The 26,839-nt window shown below is 42.4% G+C and overlaps 1 protein-coding gene across 5 annotated transcripts; it reads left to right on the forward strand.

Moving 5' to 3' along the window:
* Positions 1-4: 4 nt before the first annotated feature.
* Positions 5-26,716, forward strand: LOC118314762 (serine/threonine-protein kinase WNK1-like). 5 transcript variants are annotated; one of them, XM_047333510.1, is made up of 28 exons: positions 5-139; positions 2,227-3,474; positions 10,567-10,739; positions 11,065-11,285; positions 12,923-13,080; positions 14,352-14,440; positions 14,536-14,755; positions 14,857-14,958; positions 15,131-15,512; positions 15,641-15,804; positions 16,097-16,180; positions 16,536-16,571; positions 16,973-17,164; positions 18,591-18,670; positions 18,762-18,924; positions 19,012-19,128; positions 19,484-19,597; positions 19,714-19,762; positions 19,867-20,010; positions 20,348-21,360; positions 21,450-21,524; positions 21,638-21,760; positions 21,839-22,166; positions 22,420-22,579; positions 22,676-22,875; positions 23,055-23,195; positions 23,283-23,512; positions 23,651-26,716. In XM_047333510.1, exons 2-28 carry the CDS (start codon positions 2,689-2,691, stop codon positions 24,035-24,037), a joined length of 5,931 nt encoding a protein of 1,976 aa, XP_047189466.1. In that variant the 5' UTR covers positions 5-139; positions 2,227-2,688; the 3' UTR covers positions 24,038-26,716. The 5 variants fall into 5 exon arrangements, with proteins under 5 accessions (XP_047189466.1, XP_035497268.2, XP_047189467.1 ...); XM_035641375.2 differs by lacking the exon at positions 5-139 and adding an exon at positions 209-418; XM_047333511.1 differs by lacking the exon at positions 5-139 and adding an exon at positions 209-418 and having other exon boundaries at positions 18,765-18,924.
* Positions 26,717-26,839: the final 123 nt, after the last annotated feature.

Raw genomic sequence — 26,839 nt, forward strand, 5'->3', positions numbered from 1 at the left:
ATAACCTGGGCGAGATTGATTCAGTTAATACAGACAGAATCTCAATGGTCTTTTACTGTGTCATCCCATATAACTTTCCCCCTCTCCTCCAATTTCTGAGGAGGCGCTGCCTCCACTGACGAGCCGCGACTGATCGAAGGTGCTTCTAACGCGTGTGTGTGTGTGTGTGTGTGGGGGGGGGGGGGAATGAGGTCATTCTTCAGCGGCGCAGGCGCTTTCGGAAAAACCCGTTTCTTCGTCAATGTGTAGCAACAGCTCCGCTTGTTTGAAATCGAGCCCACTAATTTCAGCTCTTCACACCGGAGGATATTGTACATATGTTCCCCTTTTCTATTATTGCGAGGACGGACGGATTCGCACTGTGTGGACAATTTCACAACCGGGGGCCGCCAGCTGTGTTGTAGATACGATATTGGAGGTAGGTCGCCGCTGTCTTGCCACCCGGCACCTCTCTTGTTAGCTAGGTCGCGAAGAGCTACAATGCTAAAACAGTTAGCCAAAACGAATAGCAGCCAATCGCGTGGCGTTATCAACAAAAAAGACATATGTTGTGTAGTAGGTGTGGCAGTCGGATATTAGTTATCGCCGTGAGCCAGCTATTAAATCTTTTTTTTTTAAACTGCTTAAGAACAACAAATATTGCGCCAATGTTATCATCCCCGCAGTTAACGTCAAATTGAACGGGGGCAGCTTGGAGGTGGGTCCAGCTCTGTAGGCCGTCGGCAAGACCCGCCTAGCTAACGTCAGCTAGCTGTGCAGCACTGGCGCTGCTAGCCTGGTGGCTTTCCAACCGGCGTCACACGGGGCCGAACGTATCCGGTGTGTCAACTCGGCTTTGATGCTAGTTATTCGGGGGCGGCCGCTGGACTCGGAAACAGTAGAGATGTTACACATACAGCAAACGCCAATTGTGAACAGATTGAAAATACATTTTTTTTCTGTGGCTGTGTGAAATAAACGTGTGCTGAGAGTCCAACAACGGGGCGGAATATATATATAAAAAAAAGACGTGACGTGGAAATCAGTCATCGCTGGTTAACGTTTCGCTGGTGACGGATTAGCTAACGTCAAGCTAACGTCAAGCTAACGTCAAGCTAACGCGCTACGTGCTAGCCGTTAGCAGCGGGCTAACAAAGAGCCGTTGCTCCTCCTCGCTTTGTGCGCTCGATGCCGTATCAGGTGGCTCTGTTGTCATGTATAAGACGGCGAACAAATAGGTACGTAAGGCCAGGTTCACTTCGATCAAAACGCGGAGTCGGCCAATTTGCGCTGTCGTATGTTCTATTTATCGAGTTAACTGCCGCTAACATTGCTCGGTTTGGCTATGACATTGTGGTTGCCTACGCTGGAAATGGCTGCGACCATGTCAGGGTATAGATTGGTAATAAACATAGACTGCATGAAAAAGGCAGTGGGCATTACGATTGTCATTGCCAGCTTGTTATCGACTACAAAAGTAATCATACTTAATGGCACCTGTCTATTGCAGCTGCGGTTTATGTGTGCATGCTTTATAGATCTGTGCTTCTCTAACGTGTAGTGTACAGCAGCCGTTTTAATAATCTATTGAATCTAAATTAATCGGACTAACTCAATAAATAGTACTTTGTATGATTTTTTTTTGAAATGCTAGAGACAGAGAAGCAATCAGCTGTCAACTGTGCTCAGTTACTTCTGCTGTGAGAGGCAATGAGAGGTTAGTGTGTCAAGGGCTGTTGAATGCCTTCCTCATCGGCCCCAAATTACGTACTTCAGTGTTTACCTATACACTTAATATAGTCAACAAATAATGCTTACGAAAACAAATCAGTTGAATGTTTTATTGATTGGGCTCAGTTGAAAAATGTTGTTGTAATGTGTGATGTGTTGTTTGCGACCTGCCGTGAAGCCACTGTGAAGGCAAACATGTGATATGTCCTTCGCCAAGACACTAAATCTTATCAAAGACGGGGAGTGTATCACAAAAAGGTGGTGGTTCAGTGCAGTACACTAGCAATACGCATGCAGACGAGCAGTAGACGTGGGTAATGTCTGAAGCACTCGATATGAGGTGTATGTCAGCTGTGCTTATGTGTAAAGCAGTGTTATTAAACTTTTATGTGTACTGTAAATTCGACTTGTGAACACTTAGGCTGGTCTCTTACAAATCTTGTTGACATTTGACATAATGCTGGTTACTTTCCAAAAACATGTCAGGCAGCTTTTGTTTTCTTTATTCTCTTGCAGTGAAACTGGACTGGATCGTATCCGGAGTGTCCTGCTATCCTGCCATTACCGACAGTAGGAAGTTTGGTGCCTGTTGTAGGTTGTGCGAATTTGTTCCTCACCAGTGATTCCTTATGCTTGATAGAACCTGCACCCTGATTCTGACAGGATGGATGTAGTGGACCTAAAGAGACTTGTGTATCAACATCAGCACTCTGTGTTCTGCTGCGGTGTTCAGTCTTTTTCCATCTTGAAGAGAACACCTCCCATCTTACACCTCCAGTCTCTGCACTATATAAACATGAAGACCATTTCTGAGCAATAAAAAAGAAGGCTAGAGATAGAAGTTGAAAGACTTTCTATCGTTTCCTTTTTAAAGCTCAGATAAATATTGATTACACAAGCCTGTACGACGGACATGGAAATATCCTTATTTTAATTTTTCATTAGTTGTACCCCCTTACTCTTAGTGTGGGTGGTGGGATGTCGGAAACGCCAGACGACAAAATGGTGAAGTTCCTGGCTCCCCCTCAGAAGAGTGGAAACGGCCCCAGTTCGGGTTCAGATTCAATGGTGGGTGAGAGCCGGCCAGCAGAAGTGAGACGGCGGCATCACACCATGGAGCGTGATCGAGGTAACTCTGAGCAGCGTTTCTTCCGCCGCAGTGTCATCAGTGATTCAAATGCTACGGCACTGGCCCTCCCTTTACCCACCAAGACCCTCACCCCTGCACCTCAATGGGTTCAGCTACGGGAAACCGTTCCCCAGCAACAGGCTGCTGCTGTTCCTCATTCACCACAGACTGAAACAAGTTTAGCTCAAGATGAGAAGTCTGTCGATAGTGGAAGAGGAGGAGGAATAGAAAAAGACATAGAAATAGCCAAGGTGGATGTAGTGCCTTTAGACCAGGAGCCTGCCAATATCTGTGATGGAGAGGTCGTGGTAGCATCCCATTCCATACCAGGCTTGGGAAGAGAGTTGCCAAGCCAAACAGAAACTGAAAGCACCCCTGAAGTGAAGGTACATCATGGAGAAGAAGGGGAAGAAGAGGATAAGGACTCTGCCAAGGCACGAGCAGAGGCAGAGCAGAGAGAAGCGGAGAAAAAAGTGCAGGACGACATCGAAGAGGCAGAGACCAAAGCAGTGGGAACATCACCAGATGGGCGTTTCCTAAAGTTTGACATAGAAATTGGACGTGGCTCCTTCAAGACCGTCTACAAGGGCTTGGACACTGAGACCACAGTGGAGGTGGCTTGGTGTGAGCTGCAGGTAACAATTGTTTTTATCACCTACCCTTACTGCTATTGTTGTTATCATTTCAATTCATTTTTCACTTAAATCCTGTGCCCTGTCTAAACACATTAGCAGTTGTTAGAAGATCGGTTACTCATGTTCTTTTTTTGAGCCACCTCTAGTGTTAAGTGTCTCTTTGCAAGTGTTATTGTGCCTTTTGTTCAGGCCTGCTTCTACCAGGCTGAAGCAGGGTGGAGTAGAGTTTTAATAATTTCCTTCCACACTGTTACCTGAGATACAGCCTCTGTCATTCCCCCTCTGAGAGACATGCCTATCACTCCCCTTGATACACATTGCATTTGTCAATAAAACATACCAAAATAACTCAAATTAGATAATTGGAATAATTTTTTTTTTACAAAATTGGGCACAGCTCAATCCTTAGTGGGTGGCATGACCCTACTTAAAAGTGAAACGCATTTAGACATTGGCATAATACCAAAAACTGTCAAGGCTTGTATTGTAAATGTTTATTACTATGACTCAGCAATAACAAACATTTTAGACACAATGCATTACCCTGAACTAGATTTCGAGGTAGACTATTTTTTTTAGTTCCTGGTAGTGTGCAGAATTGTAGTAGTAAGGAAAATGATTTCCTGTATACAGTTATGACACTGGCAGTTGACATTACAGGCAATTTTAAAAGTAATCATGATAAACTTCCAAACGTGTCGAATTAGCATGACAATACATTAACCTATATTAAAATTCTTGTCCTCCAAAGGGGAGATTAATTATTTAGATTAATACACCTTTTGGAAATGTAGCACATCTGAAAAGATGAGATGTAATAGTCACTAAAACTCGATTCTGCTGAATATAGTTATCAATTTCCAGGGCTTAATGGAGAGAGACTAGTTGTATTTTTTTTCAGGACAAGTTTTATTTTTGTCTTTTAAACTATGTCTTAATTACACCTATTTTGTTGGTATTATATCTTAGTTTTTTATAGAAATGCCTGTGAAAATTTATCGCGCTGCTGTCTTTTCAGTTAATGCAGCTACAGCTACATGGCCTATAGCAAAGTTTGACCTCATTCACCACATGAATGTTTGCTTTTACTGTCACGCTTTCCCCCTGTCATGAGAGGCACAGGCCTCACACCGCTGCAGCCGTAGCTCATGCACACTGGTTTCAGAACAATGTGAAGATTGAAGGCTGGTGCCCCTCCCCCCTCACACAGAGCGAAAAATGCGCATGCTCAGTTGGTTTCTGCTCTGACTGCTCATGTGGATGTAAAATGGGTCACATTCCTGATATAAGAATCTCCTCTGTGAAGCACAGCAGACTGGGTTGCCTGCCAAGGCCTGTTTCTTGACTATCTGTCCACCGCCCAGCCATCTGTTTTTCTTGTCTCTTTTATTTCAAGCAGCTACTACTTCAATTGGTTAATATTACACAATAAATTGTATACTTAGTTATTCTTGGCCAAACTTTACTCATAAACTTCCATTTTTCATCTAAAAGCAACTTCCTTATCAACCAACAACAGTAGCGTGTATAGCAAGCTACGTGAAGTGTGACATTTTTTACTTTGCCATAGTGCTTGTTCATATTTATCTACTTTGTTAGTATAAATTTGACTTTGACTATTTATGGAAATATATTATTTTGTGATACATCAGGTAGATGTGATGTTCACACTGATCTTTAATTGTATTATTTGATTATTATTGGGGCTGCAGCGAATGATAAATTGACTGGAGATTGGGACATTTATCGCTTTATTATCAGACTTTCTTTATATGAGTTTGAAAAGGCAAGTGAAAATCAAAACCAAATTGTAGTATGTTGACTTCATCATTGTCCTGTACTACTTTTGAGACCACTTTTGAGTGGTCTCAAAAGAGGAAAGAGGAGATTTATGTGAAATTCTTACAGTTGAATGAGAACCAGCTTTGTTTAAGGCTCGTGGTCTGTTCTGAAATATGAACGTGTAACCTGACACTCAAATTCCCCTTCGTTCCTCTGTCGAACTCGAGAGCTTCAGTACTAGAAACGGTTCAACCACACAGAGGCTGAAATCCCCTCACACGTGGCTGTTAAAGCTGTCCCATGATCACACAAATGTTATTATCACATTCCACATATATCCTGAGGGCACATTTCTATATTATTTTTTGAGTAGTGTTATAATGCATACATCAAGTGTTTTGTTTTTTCTGTTAAGTTTCAATTGTTTACTGTCCGTTCAAACAAGTATGCAATTACAACCAAGTATATTGATCATTTTTGTCTTTGGTTGCAAAAAAAAAGTAAGAATCAAAGAAACAATTAAAGTATTCAGCTTTGCCACTTGTTAGTTCATTGGGGAATTGGTGTGAGCAACAGAAGAACCCACGCTTGAATGCTAATGAAACCAGTTTGACAGGTTTTTCCCTCTTAAATCTTAAAATCTTCCTCAAACATGGCAAATATTCCGGACCAACACAAGCAGTCCTGTCTGACTTTAATGCTCTTCAAAAGTCAGAAAACCAATGTTACTTTTCTCAGATCCCTACTAGTGGTAAAATGTTACATTTTACCTTGTGATACAGCAAATGTGTTTTTTTTCTACTTAAATCATTTCCAAACTGTTGGATGAATGAATGTTTTGTTCCAAATGTCACAATAGGTTCTTCAGTAGTTAGAGATATTTACCTTGGACCAGAGTGTTTGACTAATGGACCAATCGATCCAAGAAGTTTAAATGATATCGCCCGCCTTTTCCGAGGGACCATCTGTCCACAATCTTCCAAGAATTTCTAAGCGTCCACCCTTTTACACCCACCCATGAACCCACCCATTTGTTTCGGATCTCACGTTGCAGGCATGTCTGAACAATAAGTAGGTCACCGCAGAGAGGAAGCTGAGGAATAAAGAGAAATAGATTTAGCTACCTCCCCTTTCTTGCTCATTCATCCATCTTCAACCATGTCATCTCCCTCTCATTACCTCCCCACCTCTTTCTCCTCCTGTACAAGCTGAAGCCAAGGATTGGAAGATGAGGTGGAGAACCCAAGCTATCCTTTAGAAGTTATAGGAGCTGCCTGTCCAGCTGGATGATGGTATGCGCTGAGAGGGACATGCTATATTTAAGGAGAGGAACAGTGACTCATCTGTATTTACTCTTCGTTATCAGTATTCTTGAGTTACCAGTAGGATTTAAATTTTTATTTGCTTATTTCTGTGTATGATATGACAAAACTAGGAAAAAATGTCACATTCAGTAGTCAAATTCTTAAATATATAGTCAGCATTCCTTAGTGAAACAGTGGTATAGACTTCTACACGACATTCAGTGATTCACCATCTAGTTTGTATAAGATTTTTGACAAGGGTAGTAAAGATTTTGGACCAGTACTCTTCATCTTTTGTGAATTAAAAAAAATCACAGGAAGAACATAAGCATTTTCTTTCCCCCTGATCTCATTTAGTTTACCAGCACATATTGTCCATTGATTGATTTTATTTGGAAGACATGGTTCCTCATCGTTCTCAGTCCCTCAGTTTAACATTAACAACAAGAAGTGTCTAAAATGTATAGTGGGAATATACTTCTCATTATGCACATACATTGTCTGTGTACACAAGTATACAGTTGGGAGAGCCGTGCTTATTAAAGAATATTTGTTAAAGCCTCTGATTCACAAAAATTACCCGAGTCACAAAAATTAACCAATTAACACTAAGCATAAGGTGAACATTTAGAGAGTGTAATTAACAATAGGAATGTTTTCTATTTCACTTTTTGGGCCCTGCCTTTTACAGTAAGATTTCTTTCTACACCATTAAAATCAGAGGAATATTCATACTGGCAGCTGTGAAATGGCCTGAATCCATTGTCTGGTCTTTTGCTGACAGTCACTGTCATTGACCTCCTTGCCATGTGTCACACTGTGTCAGTAGAAACAACGGAGACATATTGTACTCTATGCAAAAACTAAGTGACAAACTAGGATACAACTGTTTAACATGGCTTTTTGGTTTTCAGACATTACCTAGATCTTAACCAATGCCACATAGAGGCTCCATCTAACCCTCAGTGTCAACCTCAGAGCAGGGACCTGACAGAGCCAGCCCCTGGCATGATCACATGTTTTTTTTCACTCCCTATTTTTAGTGTTGTTGGGTTATTTATGATGGCCTTTGCCTAGAAGCAGGATTTTCTACTCCGCTTTGGTAATACTGTAGTCTGTAGTTAACTGGCATTAGATGTGTTTTACGTTGGCTGGAAAAGCCTTAGGTCATACAATGTCCAGAAAGTATTGGGGCTTGTTGAGTATGGTTGAAATTTTAATATAAAAATATTATTCAGAGTATTTTTCTGATGAAATGACTACTGTAGGCAAAATCACTAAAATATTGAATAGATTTTCAGTGCAATGAGTTGTTATTGTAGAGAGCACTAAAATAAGTAAAAGGTACAAAACACAGGTAAAATAAAAACTGCAATAATTGAATTGTTATAATTAACTTATTTGCCATCTTTCATAGTCAGACTAGCTAAGAACAACATAATTTGTTCTTTTCAAACAGGAACGGAACTGATGTTTATACAATGTATTATTTATTTGAAAGCTTTTTGCCCATTGGTAGCTGATGGGTGAGTTGAGTTACCTGTAGTCTGAGCCCTAGGTTTAACAATAGTCTGTGTCGTCATCTAAAATGGATGAAATAAGAAATATTTGTTCTGTTTTGTAACCCACTGGGTTTTGTAACCATCCACTGCGCAACCCTTACCCACTGGATGACTTTTTCGACATGTGATCTCAGCAATTGACCATTCAATACAGAGTGGGCCAGCTGACCAATCAGAGCAGACTGGGCTCTGAAACATAGCATTGCAGATACTGGGTGAAGAGAGGTGCTCCAACACGTAACTCCCTCAACCGTAGGCTCAGTTTGTCATATCTTCTACGAGAATAGGGTCTGTGCTTCGACCTTGGTTGCTGAATCATTTCAGTGTCTTCAATGCTGTCCTTGAAACAGAAAATTACCTTTGTTTTTGGGGCCTACTTTGAAGTGACCTGTAGAAACACTGTTATATTACCCCAAGACCTAAAGTAGGAAAAATTACTTTAGTCTGATAATACTTTAGTTTAACTGCAGCTGCTGTGTTGCCTCTCCCTCAAAAAAGCATGCAAAATATAATGGCACTGTTGTCTGTATAAAAACAAATATGGAAACTGAATCAATGAAAGCACCTTCAACTCACCTTCAATTTGAGGCCCTATTTTTTGTTTTGCTAAGGGTGATATTCTGCAGTTTTGTCCGTTGGACAATCTAAATGATGCTAAATACATGGGATTCTAAGTGGAGGTGGGATAAGCAAGCCACAGCCTCAGCTGACAGGATGAGACACATGTTGGTCAAGCAAATATGCCCAAAACATTGTTTTTGACTTTATTAAAGGGCTTATAGTGACAACCCACAGTAAAGGTGGGACGAAAGAGAGGAAGATAATAGGCATCAAATGTCTTTGACCAAACTCAAACCAGGATGTTAGGTCATAGCATTGTGTTACCATGGCAGCATGTATCTTCAAAAATTAAAACTGCTAATTTCTTCAGTCTTGTTTTGCAGAAGTTGAAGTAGATGCGATTTAAGCAGGGGAATATCTTAAATCTTAGAGGGAATGCAGTTTTGAATGGTCTATTTTGGACTTGCAAATAGAAGACATTTGTTTTTAAATTGTTATCATTGTGGCCATGTGCCTACAGTGGAAATGTGGTCATTGATACAGTAGTTCAGTATGTGTGGGGGTTGGGGTGCTACACATCCTAGGGCAGGAACTCTGAAGCTATGCCTGCTGCAGTGCATATTTTGAATGACTTTTTCACATGGTGCGCAGAAAGACAAAAGCGGGCCACTGCCCCACTAGATAGATCCTCTGGAAAGTAGGTCAGTTGGTCCAAGTACATATTGTAGCCTCCATTACTTGCCCGTCTTCCCTCAACCTCAGTTTCTTGACATTGCCTTCTGATTTAGTGTTCTTTCCTGCTCCTAATTGTTTACAGGTTTCTCTTCAACTTTTCATTTCGTATTCCCTGCAATGTCCCAGACATGGCAGACATTCAACCTCGAACCTCCAAAATGCCTCCAGCAAAGGCTGCAGCAGTCTGAAATATGTTATTCTTTGCTTGATGTCTGTCACTGGAAAGTTTCCTATCAAACACACATTCGCCCAAGGGCTCCAATGTGCTGAATTTCCTGGACAGCCTGGACAACGGCCAGGTCTCTGGGGCTTTCAAGGAAAGTATTGGGTTTCACTGTCTAACTGGTATGGCATAGCTGCCCTATAGTCTTGTATGTGGTAAATGTGGGTCATACCAAGACTGACTTAGGAAATTTGAGAAGTGTGGTTGTACACATTCCAGATTTTTTGTTAATATGCCGACCCTGCAAATGGCATTTCTGCCTTATCCTTATTTATGCACCAGTCAATTTATGGAATGTTAAACCCGACTGGGTAGACTGCTTTCACGCCTATATACATTTTGCCATGAGTAATCGACAGACCCATCAGCTGCCAGACATCTGTCAACCAGATTGAGTTGTATCTGAAGGGCCAGATTCACATAGTCTCATTGTTAATATAGTGAGCAATGCTACGGTCTGAATTACCAGGATGAACCAAGCAAAAACTCTCATAATATATAATCAATTTAAACATGAAACTACCTCAGAGTGGTGTTTTTGTTTGTTTTTGACATAGCCTGCGCTGTAGCCAGACACACTCCTTTTGGTTCATGGTTGTCGGCCAGAGAATGTATGTGTAAAATCTGTGAATATGAGTGGAAGTGTTGAGAGGGAACTTATTAGCTAATACCTTTTTAATTAAACTTTCAAATACATTTTTCAAACCTTCGGCTAGCCAAACTTGGTATGTCCAGTTGACTTGAATTATTATAGATGGATAGCATAGGAACAAACTCTACATACCATTCATTTTGATCATCTGTATCATTTCAAATATTTGCAAATTAAATTTTCATTAATCTAAACTTATCTGTATACATCTATAAACAGTGCTGCCCTCTGTATTGTGAGATTTTCAAATAGTTCCTTTTTTGTCCCCTGCAGGATCGCAAGCTGTCAAAGACAGAGCGCCAGCGGTTTAAGGAAGAAGCAGGGATGTTAAAGGGACTGCAGCATCCCAACATTGTCCGCTTTTACGACTCCTGGGAGGGACCGTCCAAAGGCAGGAAGTGCATTGTTCTGGTCACCGAACTCATGACTTCTGGCACACTTAAGACGTGAGTCTCAAACTGGGCTGAGCTAATAAACACATTCACACAGGAGTCGTATCCTTTTGATGAAACGCATCATCCAGACTATTGATTGTGAATATTAAAACCAATCTCAATCTCAGGTTTTATAAAACATATGTTCTACTTTTAATAAACTGATAATGTAATGTAACTGAAATACACAAATAATTTCATATTAATTTATTACAAAAGTAATTAAAAAAATGTACAGAGTGTATTCTCTCTCTGTCGCCTCTGATACTTTGGAGAATGCTTGGAAAGTGCAGCATAGAAGATGTATGAAAATTATGATTTCTTTTTTTTTTTTCAGATATCTAAAGCGTTTCAAGGTGATGAAAATTAAAGTCCTTCGGAGCTGGTGTAGACAAATCCTCAAGGGGCTTCACTTCCTTCATACTCGGGCTCCCCCCATCATCCACAGGGACCTTAAGTGTGACAACATTTTCATCACAGGCCCAACAGGATCTGTGAAGATTGGAGACCTGGGACTGGCCACACTGAAGCGGTCGTCCTTTGCCAAGAGTGTTATAGGTACGACTCCAGAGTCATTTTTATATCCTGGTCCCTGTCCAGCAGTGGGGCAGTACCTTTTCTGAGGTCATGATTCTTTGTCTGTATTGAAAATGATGGTGTTTAAAGAATGTATTTTCCTTTGACGTGTTTTTCTGACAATGTGGTTCAAAAACAGACCACAGCGTTTCAGCTGTCTCTCAAACCACAGCTCAAAAGGAGGCCAAATAATGTGGTAATCTTAGGCAGATAGCCACAAGACTCTCGCTCTTTGCACTCCCACAGTATTTTTTTTATCAAGTTTGGTCCTTGTGCAGAATATTTCTGTTCTTTGTTTCTCCAAAAAAAATAGGTTTTTTTTTCAGGCACCTACTGAATGTAAGTAGCGCCTAACATTTCTCATACTGTTAAATATTAATATCGTTATTATAGTTGTCATGCCCTCTTGCAGGCTAACCTGGCCATGGCTAAAGGTATGGCCATTGCTTCTCTCTTAGACTGGTCTTTGTTCTGTGGTTTGGAAATATGTGGTCTGTTTGCCATTTACACCTATGATGTTTAACATCTCTTTCTATGGGTTTGCCTCAACAGGTTTTTTTGCCCCTAGTGTTTGTCTCTTACTGTCTTTTAAAATATTGCAGGACCTCAGAAAGTTTTTGCTCCATCTTTGTGTCCAGGGAGCTCTCCACACTTTCTCTCTGTCAGCTTTGTGCCTTTTTTCCTTTATATTTTTCTATTCTTTTTTTTTCCTTTCATATTCTTGGGTATGTTTTTAAAATGTAGGCTCTAGCCTCAGCTGTGCCCCATTCTGCTGTTTGGAATTAATAGGGTACTGCTGGTCATTGAGTAAGTATGAACTTGTATGGGCCTGGTAAGTCTGACAGTGTGCTGTAACACACATTTCAAAAACAATTACATTCAAATAACCAAATTAGTTTTTCTGTGTAAGACCTGAGATTTAATGTTAAGTTATTAATGAATAGAACAAGACTGATGTGCACGGACACACTGCTTAACACAATAACTAGCTATGGGATCTGCTTCTCTCAGCCTTGACCATAACAGTTTCCTCCTGCAGGTCAAGAAGAGTTGGTAAGTCTTCGAAAGGTAAGTCTACCATAAAAGGCTTTGTTAATGTTGTAAGGTAAGGTCTTGACAAAAGTTTTTTCCATAGCTAGTCATGTTTTCCTACAGAGATCATTGGGACCTATTTGAAATTACACCATACTGGCCTGGGTATTATTCTCAAGTGTCTCGTAAGGCTAATTTTGAATGTTGTAAAATTACATTCATTTAGGTTAACAAAGTGTGTTCTGCACATTGGTAACCTCAGTCACATTTTTTTATTGCAACATGTTAAGGTCTTACACAGACAAACACGTGCCTTCTTCTCTGCAGTCTAACTGAGCCCAGCTTCCCCCTCCTTTTTTGTTTTCTGTCTCTTTTTTTGCTTTCCTTCCCCTTTTCCTATTTTCTCTCTCTTCCAACTTTCAACTCACAGGTTCTACTCCAGGAGATCTCCGCAGGCGGGTCACTCTTCTCAACCTCCTCATCCTCAACCCCTCACGGGTTAGAGGAGCAGAGGGGCAATGGGTTGTGAGAACCCCACTCAATCAGTAAGGGAGTTCGAGAGTTCTGAATAGTTGTTTTGATTTAAGGTACCCCTGAGTTCATGGCGCCTGAGATGTATGAGGAGAAGTACGACGAGTCAGTGGATGTGTATGCCTTTGGAATGTGCATGCTGGAGATGGCCACCTCAGAGTACCCGTACTCAGAGTGCCAGAATGCTGCACAGATCTACCGCAGAGTTACCAGCGTAAGTCGTCTTTTCAACCTTCCATGTCACCCCTCTGCCCCTGCCCTGACCCTTTGTGGCAGGAAGGCTAGTGTCCCAATCTAGAATAGTTTTATATTCCTGCTTTTAATTCTTTATCAAGCTTTTATAACATTTCTTTTCTCTAGTGTTGTATTTCCGCTCTTAACTTGAATGTATTCCTGAATCTCAAGATAATTTTGAAGAACACAAATTTAGAAAACCGCCTTCTAAAAACGTGTTAATAACACCAACAAACCTCTTTGCTTCACCTCATACTGTTTTTGTTTTTTCTTTCCCTCTGGATTATGGTGTATGTTGGTTAAGCATGTAGGCGTGAGGCGTGGATGATAGATAAGACACTGAACAAACATGCTGTTTCTCCAAGGGCTAATGCTATGTCTCGTGATCATGCCAGAAGTTATGGTCATAGAAAAAACAACATAGTTTTAGTCTTGTTCATACAGTTCACCTTTGAAATACACGGTCACTGATAATGATTCATATGCATGATTCATGCAATTATGTCTCAAGTTGAAACGTTTGAACCTGTTCCCTGACTTATCTGAAAAGTACCTCAGTTTATCATTAACTGCAAAGCACATATACTGAAGTCTTTGCCACGTGATTCAACAGCATTTTTTTTATTCACCCCAGTACAAAGTATTGAGTTCTTTAGTTTTCTTAATGAGCCACACGTAGCTCATACTGCAGAGCACCAGATACACTTGACCTCAGTTTAGACACAAAGTGCTATTGTGTTCAGTTGTAGTGACATCCTCTGGTTTTACAGTAATACTCCTCGGGGAGATGGGCTGTTTTTCCTATTTTCTAATTTCCACTCAGCTCCTCAGCTATCATCCACTAGGCAGTTTTGCTGTTGGTTATTGGCTCAATTCATCATGTCTCATCTTTCGTTGTCCACTGACCTATGCCCTGCTTTTCCCATCACTTGATATTTTACAATCTTAGAATTTCAGCAGACAGGATACATAACATCCTTTTAACAGAATTTGAATGGGCTTGCTTAGAGGCAACCCCCTCCACTTCATACAGGGACTTTTGAAACACATTCCAAAACATATTAAAAAGAGAAAGTTGGTTAGTTTAAGGTTGCAATTATTTCAATCATCTGAGTTATGACATATTTTAATGGTGCTTATGTAGAGTCTCTGAGCTGAAAAAGACAACAAGATATGGGGTAGTATCCAAAATAAAAAAAGATCAGATGAGAATGGTAACCATTCTCATTCAGTGTTCTGTGTATCCCGTAGGGGGTGAAGCCAGGCAGCTTCGACAAGGTGGCCATTCCTGAGGTGAAGGAGATCATCGAGGGATGTATTCGCCAGAACAAGGATGAGAGGTCTCTAACTTAAGAAGAGCACATTTGACAGTTTGTATGTCAGGGTCTCCAGAAAATCAGAGTAGCTGACTCCTTGTCTCCTCTGCTGTATATAGGTACTCGATCAAGGACCTTCTGAACCATGCGTTCTTCCAGGAGGACACAGGGGTGCGTGTTGAGTTGGCAGAAGAGGATGATGGAGAGATGGAGGCAATTAAGCTGTGGCTGAGAATTGAGGATGTAAAGAAACTCAAGGGGAAGTACAAAGACAACGAAGCTATTGAGTTTTCTTTTGACCTCAACAAAGATGTCTCCGAAGATGTGGCTCAGGAAATGGTGAATTGAACTTTAAAGATGTTTTTTCTTATGTTTTAAGCGATCGTAACTATCTTTGAAATGTTTGTTGATGAGTTCTACATTATGTCTTTGTGCTGTAGGTTGAGTCTGGTTATGTGTGCGAAGGCGACCACAAGACAATTGCGAAGGCCATAAAGGACAGGGTGTCTCTGATCAGTCGCAAGAGAGGACTGCGACAGCAGGTGTGTCCATACTGACCATACTGTATCTTATGTAATTTACATGTACTAGTATTTACTTCAGATGCTCTGCTTGATTTCTGTTCTCAGTCATAGGATGTATGTAATTGTGCCATGATGTTCCCATCTTGCCCAGTAAGAGATTTGAATACATTTGATGTTGACTGTCTTGAAGGTCAGAGAAGAACAAGAGAAGAGACGGATAGAAGAAGAGCTGCAGAGTCAGTTACTGCCAGCACAGCAACAAGGACAAGTGTCCAGCACGGAGTTGCCTCAGCCCCAGCCAGTGCCTCAGAATGTTTCTTACGTCTCTCCACAACCAAACCAACACAGTACACAAATGTCTGCCCAGCCTGCATCTCAAAGCCTTCATGGTTCTAACTACAACACTCCTCAATCAACGCAAATGACTAGCATGGCTCAGGGTGTCCCTTACGTCCCCCAGTCAACTGGCCAAGTCCCACTTCAAGTCCAGGGTCAAAGTGTCGCCACCATTCAGCCAGAGTCAGAGGAGCCAGAGACTGACCAACACCAACAACTACAGCACACTGGAGGAGGTTTGTATCAAAGATTGTTTATGGTCAAATACACCTACAGCTCATTATATGATATCAAAATGGTTAAACTTTTGAAAGGGGAGTGCATTTAGAGTCTCTTCATAAATGAACCTTCTTTTCCCTCTCAGCTGCTCACATGGGAGACACACTTCCTACTTCCTCCATCCTTCCTGAGGCCCAGCCTCCTCTGCCTGGACTGTCCTACAGCTCCCCTCCAAGTCAGCACCCTCAGCCCCAGGTGTTGTGCCCGCAGACACAAAATGAACAAATGCAACAGCAGCAGTTGTCACTGGTGAGTCACATGTATGATCGTATACATTTCCAGTGGTATGTGTTCCTACGAGTACATATTTATATAAAACTAAATTTGAAACATACAAACTAGATATCGGTCTACGTCTCACCCCCCCAAAAAACCTTTTGCTGAGGTATTGAGCCTGCCGTGAATGGGAACTTTACCTTTACACGATGTATTATTAAGTTATCATTCACCGCAGGTTAAATTCCTGAGCCTCTTGTTTACTTTGCTCATAGCCTTATTTTCATCACAAGCTGTGGTTCCCTCTCTCTCTCTGGTGTGCAAGGTTCAACCCCAGATGCCAGGTGTCCAGCCGGAAGTTGTTCCTGTTGCACCTTCAAGCCAGTCTGTCCCCGTGGCCCCCCCGCAGGTACATGTTGTCCTGCATGTCCTAATGACCTTTAAAAGGCAACTTAACACCAACTGAAATAGTTTCTCTGAGCTTAAAATTTTAAAATCGTTTGTCGTAAACAACCCATCTAGCAGTTATGTCTGGATTTCCTGAACACTTCTATATCGCTGCAGCAAATGTGAACTTCAACCACTCTGTCAGCAAAAACAAGATTTTCATAGGGTGTTTAGTTGACCTTTAAAGCCTATCGTCTCTGCTTCAGACAGCTGCTTTAAAACAAGCAGTGTTCCGAGTCCACGTTCTTCCTCAGTTTTCTTTTCTTCTATTCTCGAGTTTCCTCCTCTTACCCTGTGTTATGTTTTGTTTCTTATAGTATGGCGTTTACTACCAACCGTCGCTCCCCCCTCAGGTAGATAAAATGTCCCAATTTCCTGCTGCAAATTTCAAATACACCCACAGCCTTTCGGATAACATGTTCTGGGGGGGTGTAAAATTTATGTTATTCAGACAAAAATTATTGGAGGAAGTAGTTTTTAAAACCTGGCACACAGTGTGGATTGGCCTGAAATGTACATGTCTCTAAAATGCATTGTAGAGATGAGATTGTAGAGTTGATAATGGTCGAAATAGTCTGATAGCTGCAGCTATGTTATCCAACAGGTAAGTGCATCTGCCCTCTGGAAAATAACCAAAATAATTTAGAATTGAAAGAAACCAGATTTTCAGGCAGTGTATGTTTTTGTCTCAACAATTTTCCAGATTTTTACTGTTGTTTCTTCCTCTCCATTTTTTTCCTTTCTATTCTTATAGATTCCCACTCAGCAAGTGATTATACCCTCATCATCTCAGCCGTCTGCCCCCCAGCAACAACAACAACAACAACAACAACAACAACAACAACAACAACAACAGCAGCAGCAACAGCAGCAGCAGACAGAGAGCACCTCTACTCTTCAGAGCTCCACTCTAGCACAGGCACAGACGGGAGCCCAGCAGCTACAGGTGACACACTCATCTGCTGCTCAAACTCAGCATGCACATCTCTGCTTCTTCTTGATCTTGTTTTAAGACAACAAATGACATATATATAGGCCTTTAACTCGACAATTTCACCATCACTTGACCATACTACAATATGCATTTCATGCTGTCCTGTTTTTTATTTATTTGTTTTCTTTCTCTGAACTTGCAACCATAATTACCGCTGCTGTCCCCTTTTTCTCTTGCCCCCTTGCATGCTGCTTATTCATGCATGACTCTTAGTCTTGGGCCAATGATCCAAGTCCTCCTGTCCTGTCTCCTCCGATCAATGCAGAGCACCTATATTTCCTCTATCAGGCCTCAGGCCTCTCTGTGTTGCCGGTACTCTACAGAGCACAACATTAATTTGTGTCTGTGTGTCATTTTGTGTCATTTTACAATTTTTTTCATATATTTACATTAAATTAAATATAACCTTTCATTCTTAAATTTCCTCCATTAAAATGGTGCCCCGGTGGATACGAGCTATGTGCATGTAATAAATAAAAAAACATCACAGTTTCAAAACAACTACAGGATGTGTAAATATTAACATGGCTGGAACTGGAATGTGATAGTACAGCAGTAATTGAAAATATTCAAATAATCACAGTAGAGAAAAAGGAAATTAAATAAATTAAATGAAAATTCCATAGCACATCATCATTTTCAAGCTATGGTTCGGGCCGTGTTCCTGGACGAGAGCATGTTAAGTCAGTTTAGTATGAAGTAAGTTCCCAGTGTGATTCGTTGTACACACAGTATGCATTTCCATTTCCTCTGATAATCGTGAGATAGATCCTGTGGCCTTTTTCGACAACCTTAAACAAGTAGTTTTTGTGCCTGAACCTGATTGCCAAGTGATTTGCAAGTGAAAATTGAAGTTAAAAATGGAAAATAGCAAGTTAAAAATGTCCAAGTCAACCACCCCTACTCTCTCTGTATGTGTACTTCATCGCTCTTAATACTAACTGATCTGACTCCCTTAAGTCGTTCTGGCAGAAAGCATTCAGTATGCGAACACACACTGCACCAATGAACAAGCTTCTTTCTTATCACGTGAGCTTCATTTTGAGCATTTTCTGGGGTCCTGTGTTCTCGGCAGGAGACATGCTTCACATGTACTTTCCCTGAGAGTTAAATAATGCAGTCTGTACCCAGATACAAGCAAATTTCATCAGGTTTAATGGCTCCATCTGGTGGATGGTCTGGTTTAAATCATTACATTTGCTGTAAATAGTAGGTCCTCATAAATGACTAAAATAAAATTGAATAAATGAATGGCATACATTATTTTACTGTTTTCACACCCTAAATAGTTTCAGAAATGGTTATGCAAAACTAAAGGTCTTTCTCGAGATTTGCTCTTGTCATGTAGTTTGATTCCTGAATTTTTCCACTGTTTCAGGCACCTGTGAGTGTCCCTCAGTCAACAGCAGCGGAGCAGACAGCAGGATCTTTAGCTCTGGTGCCACCATTTGTAGAAAGGTGAGAAAGAAGTCATTGTTTCAAAGGGATTTTCACAAAGACCAGACAACTTAACAGATTTTGCTCTCATGGATTATTTTTTCTCTTACAGCAGCCTATCTGATGCAGCTTCTGGTCTCAGTGACGGCAATGACGGAAGTTCTACATCAGGGGGTCGCCACGAGGGGCGCTCACTGAAGCGCCATCAGAGGCGATCCGTGCGCAGCCGCTCCCGCCACGAGAAGATGGCAAAGGCCAAGCTGAATGTTCTCAGTGTATGGATTTGACCTGATGAGTTTGTTCATGTTCTTTATTAAGCTCTTTGTAACTTAACAGCTCACCCCTAAATTTGCGTGTTGCAGATCTCTAACGTGGGTGACAGAGTAGCCGAGTGCCAGCTGGAAACTCACAACAGGAAGATGGTGACCTTCAAATTTGACCTTGACGGTGATAATCCAGAGGAGATTGCACAGATCATGGTAGTGAAGATTTGCAAATTTTTGCCAGTTGACATGTATAGAAACATTAACTGTTACAATAAACATAATGTAACTCTGCATTTATAATATAAGTATGATATAAATTAATAGAGTATATAGTTTTACATGGCTACCATTCACAAAATCCTATTGACATGGCAATTGACAATGGATCCACTGTAAATGACAAAAAAACAGTAGCAAAATGCACATACAGCTATTGTTCCTTATTCTCCTTTTTAATAACAGCCGCCTCAACAAATGCCAGTGACAATTACAAATATTAAGCCATTCTGTGGAACGCTCACAGTTTATGTAGCTGTGTTGACAGCAGTTGAACTTTTTTTTGTTTCAGGTTGAGAGTGAGTTCATCTTGGAGTGTGAGCGCGACTCGTTCATCGAGCAGGTCCGTGAAGTCATAGAAATGGCTGATGAGAAAGGAGAAAGGATGAAGGAAGGTTTTCCTCAGGTATTTCTTCAGTTCACATAACCTTTATCAGCCAGATGCCCCATTGTGACAGGTTAAATCCACACCTGCTGAACCGGAAGACTTAACCACCTACTGTACATTATATCTTCTTGTAGATGAGTGACCTCCAACAACAGCCTCAGCTGTCTATCCCCATGCTGCCAGGTAAACAAACTTTATTAGAAATACAGTGTTTAATGTCAAGTTATTGATTTTTCATGAGATTTTCCCGCCTCATATATCTGAACTTTCTGCTTCCTTCCTGTCAGGTATTTCCCCCAGTACAACAGCCCAGGTGGTGCATTCAGCCGGACGAAGGTTCATAGTCAGCCCAGTGCCAGAGTCTCGTCTTAGAGAGCAGTTCTTTGGAGCTTTTACTGCTAATACGTCCTTTGGAGACGAACCTGCACCTGGTGAGACAAGAATTTGTTTTAGTCAATTTGGTCTCTATTATTTTCTATATCTGATAGGTGCTTAGACTAAAGATGTCTAATTTTGTTATATATTTAAAGACTGAGTGGCTGAGGATTTATAATGTAGCGCACACACTACTCAAAATAATATTAATATTTTGGTTTTTTGTAATAGTTTAGTAACAGTATAATAGAGAAAGGAAATCTCCATGTTATTGTCTTGTTATTTATCATTACACAACTGTTTACATAAGCATTTTCATTCTACATTATTAAACCTTCCTTAATATTATTTTCTTATACAGTAATTAATCTCACTTTTTTATCTTTTCTCTAGCTCCTCCTATGATATTGGGCCTTTCTCTGTCTGCTCCGTCTGGGACCCTCCAGCAGGCTTTCAGTAACATGAAGCAGGCTCGTGTAGAGAGATGCAATACCCTTGATCCGCTTGCTGCCGAGCAAGAACCAGGCACTGTTCCGTCCACCGAGGCCGGACTTGGCCCGAGCTCCAACAATGTCCTGGCTCCTCCAGAAGCTGCAGCATCCACCACTAGCGCTACTTTTCCTGCAGTGTCTCTTCCGTCTACTGCAACACCCTCACTTCCTCCCTCAACAGGGAATGTTTCCCCTCCACCTATACCCGCCCAGACCCAAACCCCTGCTCCTGTCATCAGTGATCCCAGTCCACCTCCCCAGTCTTCCCATGAAACACCCCCCTCACAGCTTCCACCAGCTCCTAGTGTCCCTCCGTCATCTTCTTCCATTTCTCCTCCGTCAGTGCAGATGTCCGTCCCTGCCGTACCTGGGCCTCAGCTGAGCAGTAGTTCTGTCGCTGTCTCTTATGTTGCTGGTGTTCCTTCCAGTAGTACAAGTACGGCCCCTGGGTCAGAGCAGCAGCTTTTCAACAGTGCTGTTACCTCCTCTCAGCCCATGAATGCATCCATCCATGCACCACAGCACACATCCTCCCTGTGTCAGCCTGTTCCCGTTTCTGCTCAGCCCCCACCTCCCACCTCGTCAGCCAGTCAGAGTCAGGTCCAAGCACAGCCGGGGGAGTTGGAGGGAGCTGAGCTCCAGTCAAAGACCACAGGTAGAGATGACATCCAAGCTCTAGATCAGAAGCTACGGTCCCTCTTTCAAGACCAGAGCACCGCCTCCTCATCGTCACTGGATCCCAGTCAGAACACGGGGACCTCCTCTCCTCCGACTGGGACTACTTCCCCTCCACCCGGAGCCGTCATGTTGCCCCCATCGAACCTCCCCCTCAATTCTGGGGTACAAGGGGTCCTTGGCGCCACAACTACCCCAGGAGGACATACCCATACCCCCCCAACAAAGCCCAGGGCACAGGTTAGTGAAAACTGCAGCACGCAAATATACATCCAAGATGCGGTTTATGCAATAATTAACATTTTTACTTCCTTATTCTTCTTTTTTAGACTTTGCCCACTGGTTTTGATCAAGCTGCTACACCTCCCTCTGACATCGTGCCCCCGTTTCCTGGACCAAATCAGGTGAGGTCTACATCATCTCTGAAATACAACCTGGCCAGACACTGGAGTTTATCAAGTGTACAACTTGTTCTACTACTTGGACTGTTCCTAATCCTGTTTGTGTGACTCCACAGTCACACCAACCTCTGGGTAATTTGGATGCTCAGTTGAGGAGAGCTCTGAGCCCAGAGACTGTTCAGGGAGGAAACAGAGTCCAGCCTCCAGTAGCAGCAGCTTTCACTCTTGGACGTTTCCAAGTAAGTTTCAGACGCATCTTTACATTAATGTGGGTTATTCTCAAACAGTTCAACATTGACCTCCTTCCTCCTCCTCAGGTATGTGTTGCCACTGATGGTGTGTCCAGCAGCATTCCAGGTCCCTCCAGCATTGTTTCCTCCTCCTCCCGCACACCGTCCTCTACCACCTCCTCCTCTTCCACTTCCTCATCCTCTTCCTCCCCCTCAAGTCCAGAAAATACCCTCCACCGTTCGTCCGCTATTGCTAGAGAAGTTTCTGAAACTGACGCTGTGAACGGAGCCTCATCTCTCCCAACCGGGCCTGCCAGTCAGTCCACCACCATTGGACGCTTCCAAGTGTCCACAAACAGCAATTTCACATCTGGACCCACCACTGGCTCAAAAGTGGGACGATTTTCAGTCACAGGTGTGCACCGGGTTCACAGCAAATTCATTAAATATTAGGCATCTATCAAGCCCAAAAAAAACATTTTGTGTTTATCATATCAGAATACAATCCTCAGATTTTCAAATGAAACTTCAGTTATATTTAATTGGATTGGATTTTGACGTTTTGCCGTTTGATATTTGAGTGTTTGCCGGCGATTATGTCGTCTCCTGTTGAAGAATCATTTCAGCCAATTGTATTGCATTGACCCTGAGTGTTTGATTTCCCTCAGTGACTCCAGCTCCAGCAACAGGCTCCAGTCGGCAGAATGGGCCCTCGTCTTCAACTTCTGACCAACAAAATGCACATCCCCATTACAGTAGTGACAACGATGAAGACTCTGAGCCTGAGGACGAGGCTTGGAGGATAGAAATAAGCCTCCTGAGAGAAAAGTGTGTAACATATTAATAGTCCCGTTTTACAATACCCTTATTTTACAGGTCAGAACAAGTATTTTAACACTTCTGCCTTTCTTCTCCCGCTCACAGACACATGAGGGAGATTCAGGCCTTGCTGTCTCAGCACAACGAGGAGAGAGCGGCTCTGTTAGTGCGCCAAGGGAAACGTCCTCCTTCTGTCCTCGCCCCTGCTGTGGCCAATCTGGCCATGGCTGGAGGTCGACGCAGGCTGAAAAGCAAAAGCCACAAATCGGCTCGCAGCAGTGGACAGCCCAGTCTCATTCACGCAGGTAAGGACGCTGTAATGGCTCTTCAGTATTTTGTCTCTCGAGACAAATGTAGTGTCAACTTTGAGGTGGGTTCTGTAGTTTGTGTTGTATGTTAATGCTTCACCAAATGTCCAAGCGGTTAAAATTGTATGTTCATGTTTAAATATGAAACTAAACTTGTGCTCTGCTCCTTTGTTCAGGGTCCCCTCCGAAGCAAAGTTCACCCTCCACGTCAGGGGCCTCAGAAACAGCAGCAGGGGCGTCACAGCCGGTTGGCAGGTCTCCCATAAAGCAGTTCAGATCCTCTCCATCCATGCCCAGCCTCAGCGGCTGCTCCACAGGTTTGTGAAAGGACTTCATCTCGTCTGTGTTTTTCTTGAAATATTTTCCTAAATCAACTCCACGTTACCTCTCCTGTTGTTTACCAGGATCAATTGGCGTCAGCTCCATAAACGGTTCAGGCCACTGTCAGAACCATTCTACTTCCCTGACGCAGGCGACTGGACCCACTGCTTCTGCCTCTCACAGCCAGAAGGGCAAGGGCACCTTCACTGACGACCTGCACCAACTGGTGGATAACTGGGCCAGAGATGCCATCAGCCTCTCCAACAGCAAGAGAGCTCCTAAAACTGGAGCACAGGCAGCAATGGGGCACGATGTAAGCGTTCAGTACTTTTTTTAAAAAAAAATCTTGTCTTGTGCATTTTACATCTGTTTGTTCACAAATTAAACTTAACTGTCTGTAATAATGCAGTAAGTTCAGTAGTAAGATTATTTTTGTTTCCGTCTGTAACAGATAATCCCCCCGGCCAACATGGGTCGTAAATTCTCCGCTCCGGGTTACCTCTGCCCAACGCTTCCCACGCCGTCTAACACCACGGCCACCGTCACCTGCCACCTTCCAAGCGCAGCCAACCCCCCTGCCAGTCTGGGGGCCCGTAAAGGCTCCCTGGGCCCAGTCGCTCCGGGGTTCGTATATACCTCGACCCCGTACAGTGCTCCTCAGTGGACGGGATCCGCAGGCACATGCCAGGTCAGCATGCTTAACCCTGCACAGCCATTAGCACAGTACCAGCCGCCTACGTCAGCCCCCGTGACCAATCACCAAGGCTACCACATGGGAACCACACCAGCACCCCAGAAATCAGTCAACCCTGGAGGGTCCAACCTGAGGCCCACGTAGCCCAGTCAGAGCCCTAGTCCGGGCCGAGACTGCAGGGCCGCACAGGGCTGAGAGGACAGACGGCCAATGATCCAGAACTACGAGCTCCCTTTGCTGGTTAGCTGGCTGGGTATTGTGCTTTTTATTTTTTATTTCTTCTTTTAAAACAATTTGTGTTATGAGTTGACCTGTGTCCTCTCAGGCAGAACAAAATCTGTAATTGGAGGGAGAGTGCAATACGCATCCACAGCACGAGTGTCACCTGCCATGAGCTGTGGAACTGAGCTGTGACGAGAGAGTTGGTTGTGTCCGGGGATGTAACGACCTAGAGACACAACCAGCTGCAGCCAAAGATGTCTTTTTGAGAGCAGACGTTGTAATGTCGAGGAGAAGGGAGGAGGGATTCTGGTTGGCATCCTTACTGGTCCTGACTTAAGTTGAACTGACACACCTAACACCTGACTAGACGTTGACTTGGTTTTGTGACTTGGGATGGTTTAGGGTAATTTTGTCTCGGAGAGTGTGGGGAGAATGTGAGTGTACAGAAAGTGAATGGGTGAGTGTTTGTTCCAGACGGAGCAATAAAGTGTGACGAGAGGAGCAAGGAGAAGAAAGACATAAGTAAGTTAGGCTGGAGTGTAACAGATAGAGTTGGAATATGAATACATCCCAGTGGCTACCTATTATTATATACAATGCAATAATGGCAAAGAGTAGATAAACTGTCCCTTGTAACTGTGGCCTTAATCCCCAAACACATTGAAACATTGACCTTGTACAAAGATATTTTCTTCTCTGGGTTATTATGATTCCATGTTTAGCATATTTATTTCCCTGTGGGAGTCTGGTGACTTTGTGTTTGAGTTGTCTCCGTCACACACACATTTATTATATACTGATTTATCCTTCACATCTGACATGTAAGCCAGTGGATCTGCCACCTTGTCCTGGTGTTGACCACCGTCCGAAGAGGTGGCGCTGCTGGGTGGAGGGTGTTTGTAGGGTGATAACTTAACTTGTATTTATTTTTAACACAGGAATGGAATCTTGTTGAGAATCACAAGTTGACACATGAAACCACTTTATTTTAGTGCTTAGCCATAGTGAGAAGTGAGCAGTTCAAAGTCTGCTCAGCATATGAAATTTAAAACAGTTTTGGTTTATTGAGATCAAATCGGTGGAAGGGCCCCACTTCTCCCACGTGTTTACAAAGATGGTGCACGTCACTAGATTGAACCGGTCGTCACTTTGAATAGCTCCGCTCGTAATATTTAGCCGACACCTCTCAAATAAGAAATGTCTGGGGTTCTCTTCCTGTGGTCTGTTTTTGTATGCATTATTTAATAATAAAAAAAACACAAATGTTCTTTATGGACCTGTATTCAGCCATCAGATTTTGATGTTGTTTCACTGTAATTATTATTAAAGGTTGTTAAACAACATGTAGTTAAAGGAATATAAAAAGTGCAATTGCAGGGTTGTTGTTATTGGTATTCTACTCACCACGCAGGACAGAATCCTGTGGTTTAGTAAGCTCTTCTGTCTATGACCGCCCTGCCCCCCCCCTCCCTTTTCTATTCTTTTGTACATATGTTAATGTGAGGTAAATGCTTTCACGTAAACGCTCAGTCACTAGAGTTTGCTTGTGGTGACCCACTCTACATGCACACGCACTCTAACTCGTAAACATGAGGAACACTTTAGTGCCTTGCATCCTCACTAATGACAAGTTCCAGATTCCTTTTAGTCCCATAATCTGTGACTGTACTGCAGAAAACCAGTTTGCTTCACCTGTACATGACGTGAGCACAACCCGCAGCCGACTCGAGAGGATGTGACACTCTGAGACGTTGGAACGAGAGCGCCTCACACAGGACTGCAGAGCAAAGAGCACACTGACTCGCGTGGAAGCAGTTTCTCTCTACAGTTACATTTCTGTTGGTTGTGTCATCAGCTGTGAATTTATATTTGGCTCATGCGTACACTGTTTTGGCTGGCGTTTTGTTTTTGTGGATTTATCATTAAACCGTTTCATAGAAGCACTTGTTCAGGCTGCGTATAGGTTTAAAAAGTTGTCACCGGCTCGGCTTCAGTCTCACCGCCTCACACGGCACCACGCTGTAGTTGTGACTCCTTTTGCCTGCTTGTAGATTGGATGAATAGTAAAACTTCTCTAGAGAAAAAATAAAGTTACTGCAATGCAGAATATGCAAAGTTTTATAAGGACTGAGGGGTGATGGAAAAATTTGCATGCTAATGAGGGTTGTTACTGACTTCAGTGTTTTTGATATTGGAATATTATTTGCCTTCCCGAGTCATCACAAAGTGTTTGTTAAATTACATTTCACTAATATCAGACAGCTTCAGTATCAGCATTTGATTTCTGCATGCCGGCTTCACTGGTGTTTAATCTCGCAAATGACAACTGGCCACTGTACAGCACAACCAAGCTTAGGGTCCATGTGCTCCTATGTATTATAAGTGATGGTCACAGAGCTCCTCCATACACAACTGTTAGAGGCTCCTGACACGCAGTGATATCTGTTGAATTCTTATTTCTGATCCCTCCCTAAAGACTTCCTGTGATTCAGTGTCTGTTTTGTGTATGTTTTTCCACGATGTACAAAATGTAAAAACAAATAAAAATATCAATAAAAAAACGTCATGCATATTTGTGTAATTAAAAATGTTATAACCAAACTTTATTTTCTAGTTTGTTTCAAACCCAGCCCTGAAAACAAGTTATTTCAGACATGAAATATCTGACTAAGTGAAAAAAGACTGTTCAAGACCACTTGTCTTACATATTTGTTTAAATAAAAT

This window comes from Scophthalmus maximus, chromosome 7 (genome assembly GCF_022379125.1).
Source record: "Scophthalmus maximus strain ysfricsl-2021 chromosome 7, ASM2237912v1, whole genome shotgun sequence".
Classification (NCBI taxonomy): domain Eukaryota; kingdom Metazoa; phylum Chordata; class Actinopteri; order Pleuronectiformes; family Scophthalmidae; genus Scophthalmus; species Scophthalmus maximus.

Coding starts and splice junctions, on each gene's coding strand:
- LOC118314762 (XM_047333510.1), top strand. CDS start 2,689: ATGTCGGAAACGCCAGACGACAAAATGGTGAAGTTCCTGGCTCCCCCT. Junction 16,181..16,535: donor TCCCCGTGGCCCCCCCGCAG/GTACATGTTGTC, acceptor TGTTTCTTATAG/TATGGCGTTTACTACCAACC. Junction 19,129..19,483: donor AGGAGATTGCACAGATCATG/GTAGTGAAGATT, acceptor TTTTTGTTTCAG/GTTGAGAGTGAGTTCATCTT.